Source organism: Ziziphus jujuba, chromosome 5 (assembly GCF_031755915.1).
Source record: "Ziziphus jujuba cultivar Dongzao chromosome 5, ASM3175591v1".
NCBI lineage: Eukaryota > Viridiplantae > Streptophyta > Magnoliopsida > Rosales > Rhamnaceae > Ziziphus > Ziziphus jujuba.
Window position 1 is genome coordinate 11,813,241 of NC_083383.1, and position 7,101 is coordinate 11,820,341.

Sequence of the window (7,101 nt, forward strand, 5' to 3'; positions counted from 1 at the left end):
GACTTTTCGAACATATAATTTATACATGATGGCCGATTTGAGTGAAAGCTGCTCAAATGTGAAACAGCAAGTCATATATATATTGCTAGTTTAGTAGTGTTCATGGAGATGGTGGCCCTTTTTTTTTTTCTCTTTGATATCCATCAATAATTGGAGCTTCGAAGGACTAAATTTATTTGTGTTTAAGGTACCAATAATGTTTATTGAAATTCCTAGTGGGAGAAAAGTTTTCTTTACACGTTTGAAAAGAGAAGCCAAGGTTTTCCATGGCTTGGAAGCATGCTGGGTGTCCCAAACAATTTTTTTTTGTTCGGTTATAGGTAAATATATATATATATATATATAATAAAATAAAAACTTCCATGTCTATTTCATATCAAGCACTTAAAGTGGATTCCAACACCACTTCAACCCATATAGATCCATTCCCCAAAATTCTCAACTACTAGTGGGTTTCCTTTTCACCACCTAACCCTCTCTTAAGATTTTAATAATTTCATTATAAACTCGAAACTGGATCCATTAAAATACAGCTTTTAGATTCACTTAAATCTTTGGATGTGGGTCTCTCCCAAATCTAGGTGCCCAATGGTGTAGGTCTCCATCTCTGTTTGTGAGCAATGGCTTCGTTTCACTCATTGAAAGACTTTTGTTAATATCTCTCTCTCTTTATTAATCTCTCTTTTTGGGATCTAATATTTGTTTTAAGTCCTTTTTGAGATATGGGGATCATCTATCATCCAATGGCCTTGTTTTTGTTCCTTGATATTAAACCCCCACTTCAGTTGGTCAGATAAATAAATAATCTGTGTTCCATACCCATATGATGGTGGAATTTAATCAATTAATAGTAATTGTGCCAGTTCTGATCCCTTTCTCTCACTCTCTCAAAGCTAATTAACAAGCTTAATTATAATAAAAAACTTTTAGGGGGTTTTCCTTCTTTTTCAATACTTTGTTGTCCGAATAAAGGGTGAAATTAGATAGATGGGATATGTTAGAAAGAAAGAAACAAAAGTAGGGTTAGGAGGATGGATCCCGCAGTTAGGTTTATCTTTGGATACATGTTGACTTGAAAACAGATCATCAAAAATCACGAGTACTACTCCTTCTACTTTAAACATGTATGTTCTTTTCAATAGTTAAAATTATATTTCACCAGGCGCTATCAATATTTTAAATCCATGTTTGGCAATGATAAAGATGTATAAGTTACGACAAAATAGTCAAATAGTATTGATTTAATTAGTAAACTATTTATATTCATATTTTAAAATATCATAGATTTAAAATACTACAATCAAAGCAAAATATTGTAAATGATAAAAAAGAAAATTAATTTTAAAAAAAAAAGGTTCCCACTGTATATATGCTATCCATAATGATTAAATCAATTAATCAATTAATATATATATATATATATATAGCTTGAAATGGATTATTATTGTTCATGATGAAGGTAGAAAATTAACCATGCCAAATTTCTCATCTCTCAATAGAAGAAATAACAAGTGAAGACATGATAATTAGCTAAAATGTAAAGCAGTTAGTTTTCTCAAACAATGATGTCAAATTCTAAAGTTAGTTTTCTCAAACAATGATGTCAAATTCTAATTCTCTCACCCCGGTATCATAATAAAATAAAATAAAAACCAATAAAAATTTGAAAACTATTGAATAAAATCCATCAATGTTATTGATGGCCATTAATAAAAGACCTGTGTCTTATACGACCCAACTCGAAATGTGCTTTCTGTTGTCTAATCACCAAGGCTTTCAATGAAGGTTCTATGGCATGATGATGGGACCTTGAATGTTGATTTGCCCTGAATATACAATAATTAATAATCTAAATCTTAAATTTATATTGCCATAGATAAGATATGCATGTGCTCATAGATACATAAATCATCATATAGTAGACTTCGCCGTTTCTACAATTTCATGATTAATATTGATAAATGTTGGACAAGCTGTCAATATTTTAGTATCCAGTTTCCACCACAATTTAACAAGTCTCTATACATAAGAGCAAATGTTAGTCTTCCAAACCCATATCCATATTAGTGGCCACTACATTTATGACCATATGATTTTATAAAATTCACGTCAAACCCAATATATCATATTACTATAACCATTTTTTCAGCATTATTTACGTCATATATATTTTTTTTGAGAAATATGCGTCATCATTTTTACAGATTCTAACCGATAAATCCCTTATCCTAATTTGGCATTAGCCTTTTTTTTTTTTTTTTTTTTTTTTTTTTTGGTTCGGGTTGCCTTGAAAGAGGAGCTTAGTTTATAATAATTGAAACAACAAGTTTCAACGTTAAACTGAAAGAAGAAATTGTATTTTACTGTCTATGAGTGGCATGGTGCTTTATAATTATTTAGATAGATGCTCTCCATTATTGAGATTTTAACACAGCCAGATAAGGATGGTGCGGCAAGCAAATTAAAAGAAAAAATAAAATAAAATAGGATCGGAAACACTCGCTTACTTAAACAGATCACAATTAATTGTGATCTCTGACTGAATATTATTCAACTAATTAACTTTTTTTTAGAAGTTAACACAAACAAGTACGAACATATACATATAAAAACACAACCCTCATAGCGCTGCATTCCATAATCAAATTTTAAGCAAATCAAACGAAACACTCAGGATTAATTTTATAAATGCAATTTGCATGAAATTTGGTCCCCAGAGGTTGCTCTAATTTTATTAAATAAATTTTCTCAGACTTCTTGGATACCCCAACCACTACTACGTGTCTTGAATACACAAACTGTAAGTCATTTCCAAATCTATATAAAAATATTGAGTTAATAAATAAAATGCTTATTTCTCATATGATCATGAGCCTCCACTTCCTTCAATAAATATTTTGGTTATGGATATGCTTTGTGTGCCACATGTAAATTATTGTAAGTAATAAATTGAAAATATGTAGGAAGGACAACTATGATCAACAGGGCTCTAGTATTAAGGAAATATTAGCAAGAATTTGGTCATAAACTCGATATTATTAATTATATTTGTCCATACTTATTTAGGCAAACTGCTCATCAGCTTTAATGAAGATCACAAAAAATTAATAATTTATTTACTTTTACAAATAGGGAAAGCTATATTTAACATGAAAAACCTATGTTAACCCTTATTATTTATTTTGTTTGTTTTAATGGTCAAGATATGTTAGGACTGAAAATACATTTTCGATAAAAATGTTTGGATTACTTTATGCACACATTGACTAATTCTTCTCGAACCATTTTAGCTTCTATCAAATAATGTAATTAAACTGGTGTTAATGTGATAACTTGTTGTCGAGTTTATGAAATTGGTTATTCAAATTTAACTGTATATCTCAAAAAGAAATATGTTATATATCACACAAGAACAGTTCTCTCCATATATTATCTTTAATGGATATTAATATTTGATATGACGTGAATCATTTTGATCCGAATAAATAAAACAAATATTAAGCCACGCCTATTAGCTTAGCTTTAGTCGATGATCAAAAAAATGTATTGAGTAACTTAATTTAAATAATTTATTTATGTATGATCTTATTGATTATTCTTAACTACGAATTTAATTAGCTAGTTTTCCTTTATATCAGGTAGCCGATTTTTTTTTTTTTTGGTAGCTGTTAAATGATTGCTAATGCCCATGCAGAAGCACGTTGTGTTTAAGGGATCCAGCGAGCAAGGGAAAGGGACTTCTCGTCAAATATACATTTTCCAAAATTTTAGGAATTTTTTTTAATCATTTAATTAACATTAAAAAATTACAATAATTAACCCACCCTTGACAAAATTTTGGGGTGGGGTTCATTTTCTTCTGTGTTTTTACACCCCTCACTTCTCTCCCTCTCTCTTTCTTTCTAATATTTCCTTCACATTGACAATCTTTTCCACTTTACCAACCGCCGCAAAAAGTCCTTAACCTATAAAGAGTAGTTACAAAACTATTTAGTCACGGCACTCCTAGTAAAAAAAAAAAAATTAATGCATCAAAATTATTGGCAAAAACCGATCAAATTGCAGTATATTCTTTACCTCAGATGGTTCTTTCAAAGTATAAGTAGCACTTGTTTCCTTTGGAACTTTAGAAACAAGGATTCCAAATCCTTGTCCTCTATCTTTCAGAACCTGCATTATTAATTTGAATATAATCTGTTAAAACAAAAAAAACTTATAAAAGTAGAGATTTGGTGCAGCAAAAGATATATAAAATACAATGAAAAAGCATCTGATACCTTGAACGCATCCTCATCGGTCCGATCATCTCCAATATATACTGGTAATACTTCATTAGAATTGGCATATCCTAAAAAAGGATCAGCAAGGTTTAAAAGTTAATTAGTACTAATTGGATATTATTTAATTATATATAAATTTTTGTGTTATTAATTAAAACTTTATATTAATTTCTGAAAAGATAAAAAGGTACACTCACCTAGTGACTCTAGCAAGAACTCCAGGGCTTTGCCCTTGTCCCATTTAATTGTGGGTCTGATCTCTAATACCTGTTTCCAACCAAATAGACGGTCAGGATAATTTTTAGATATTGACCAAGAAAAAAAAACTTTAATAAAATTAAACATGATTATTACCTTCCTTCCTTGAGTGTATCTGAGTTTTGGATACTCATTGAGCACTACACTAACTAGATCTGCCAAAGCATCCCAACTCTGAAAAAGTAATTACCCAAAAAAATAAATAAATATTTTAGATATATGCTAATTAATCAAGAATATAAGCCATTATATGAGGGGAGAAAAAATAATAAGAAAATAAAAAATAGAAAATTGACTGGCGGGGTTGATATTTATTTTTCACCTTCTCATCAACGCAACGGAAGTGTACAGAGCAACAGAACTTGTTGTTTTCTACCCTGGCCCCTGGGATTGATTTTGTTTTCTCCGACAGTATTTTGTACACCTATTTATGAAATTCCACGAGTTAATTCACAACTTCGTGACAGCTTCATGAACAAAAATATCAGCAATACGGGCTTTTATTTTTTTGGTCGAAAAAAGAACAAACCTCATCGATCATAGGTAGAAATTCACTGGCAGGTTGATAGAAGACTGCTTTATTCTCCTGAATAACAACGAGAATAAACACACAAATTGAAAATCTACAACATAGTAAAAGAAGAGAACAGAGTATTCAAAGGGAAAAAGAGAGCAAAGAGAGCTCACATTCTTGTATTTATGACATTTTGATGGTCCTTTAATGTCCATTCCATGGCTACCAGCATAGTAAAGCTCTGCCAATTTCACAAAGCTATAAACCTGCATAATTAATCAAAAAACAAAAACGAAAATATTAAGTACCTTATATTATATAGTATACATAATAAATTTCCAACACTAGAAAAAAGTTATCATATAGTTTTTCTGTTGGAAAAATAAAAATAAAAATATTACCTTGTCTCTGCACCTCCCGCTGACTATAGCTGTTGGAAAGTATCTGGCTATGTCTCTCACAGCATTTCTCATCTGCCAAACAAAACCTTATTAATTAAGTAACCCAGAAAAGTAATAATAATAATAGGAAGAAGAAGAAGAAGAAGAAGAAGAAGGAGGAGGAGGAGGAGGAGGAGGAGGAGGAGGAAAAATGAGGTGAAAAATGGAATATTTTGTAGAGGTAATTTTCTGGGAAAAAGTTGAAGCAGAAGGAGATAGAACAGAGAATAGACCTTATTGGACATAAAGGCACGATCTGGGTCTTCAACAATGGGGGAGAGGGTACCATCGTAGTCAAGAAACATCACAATCTGCTTCCCCTTTGAAGCACTTGTTATTTCCTCGAACATGCGCAAAGCTGATGGGTGATGGAGCTTTTTTTTCCATGACAAGCAAACACGAACACCAAGTTAGAGATAAAAAAAAATCTAACTCACAAATAATAATAATAATAATAATAATAATAATAATAATAATAATAAAAGAAGGAAAAAAAATAGTAAAGATCTAATGCTTACAGTCCAAGAGCTTTGCTCATCGGTTTCTTTTTCAGAAAGTGAGGAAGTATTATTGGATTTCATACGGGAAGGAGAAGAAGCTCTCATGGATTCAACCCAAGCACTGATCCTAGCTCCACCTCCATTTTCAAGCCTCAGGAGCTTATTCCTAGAAATGGTGATGCAGCCACCTGGTGCATCCAGATGGCTCGGAACCACCGATGAAGAAAAAAAGGACTGGTTCGACACGGCAACCGAAATTGCCACGCCTTTCACATCGGAAACAACCACATTTTGCTTGGTCATTTTTCTCAGCAGCCAAACACCCCTGCATAGAAAACCAATAAACCAGTAAAACGTCACCATTATTCCTCCATTTTTCTATTTTTCATGGAAAATAGAAAATCATAAGAAAACCCATTGAAAAAAAAAAATATATATATATATATATATATAGATATTCCTTAAAGAAAGAAAATAAGGGTTGGAGAAAATTACAGGAGAAGAAGAAGAAACAGAAAGGAGGAACAGAGAAGAAGACGAAAACAGAGAAAGGAGGGAAAGGAAAAAAAACAGAGAAGTGGCAAAAGGTGGAATGGGGTGTCAAAGAGGGGAAATGTGGGTTCGTGAAGGTGAAAGAGAGGGTTTAATAGAAACCTAAAAAGTTGAAAATCACACGCGCACTCAGCTCACAAGTCACAAATGGGGTCGCCTTGTCAATTTATAACTGCGTTCACGGCACTAACCGACGAAACAACCAACCCTGTTCTTGGGCACCTGTACTTTTCGACTATAATACTAAATTTCAATTATTATAAATGGATGGACCGCACCCAACTAGCAATTTTTATTTTTTTTTAAGTTTTAATTTTTTTTTTAATAATTAATTTCCCCGTAAATTCACGCCTATTTGTATATATTTTCACTATGCAATTAAATTTAAAACCTATTACCCGAAAAAAAAAATTTAATTTAAAACCAAAAATCAATATAATTTATCGGAAATATGTCTTTTTCAGCTTATCCAGCTATCTTTCTGCAGAAACCCCTTTTTTTTTTTTTTAACTTGTGTTTACTAGTTGCTTTTGTTTTCTTCTGCAATCAATACAAAT

General features: G+C 31.5%; 1 protein-coding gene across 1 annotated transcript; it reads right to left on the minus strand.

Moving 5' to 3' along the window:
* Positions 1 to 3,751: 3,751 nt before the first annotated feature.
* On the minus strand, positions 3,752 to 6,671 carry LOC107420859 (probable trehalose-phosphate phosphatase D). The gene is made up of 12 exons (XM_048476055.2): positions 6,488 to 6,671; positions 6,011 to 6,317; positions 5,726 to 5,866; positions 5,454 to 5,525; positions 5,226 to 5,318; positions 5,068 to 5,124; positions 4,861 to 4,962; positions 4,635 to 4,712; positions 4,478 to 4,547; positions 4,278 to 4,348; positions 4,078 to 4,170; positions 3,752 to 3,965 (listed from the first exon to the last, which is right to left on the minus strand). The coding sequence occupies exons 2-12, from the start codon at positions 6,293 to 6,295 to the stop codon at positions 3,915 to 3,917; spliced, it is 1,113 nt and encodes a 370-aa protein (XP_048332012.1). The 5' UTR covers positions 6,296 to 6,317; positions 6,488 to 6,671; the 3' UTR covers positions 3,752 to 3,914.
* Positions 6,672 to 7,101: the final 430 nt, after the last annotated feature.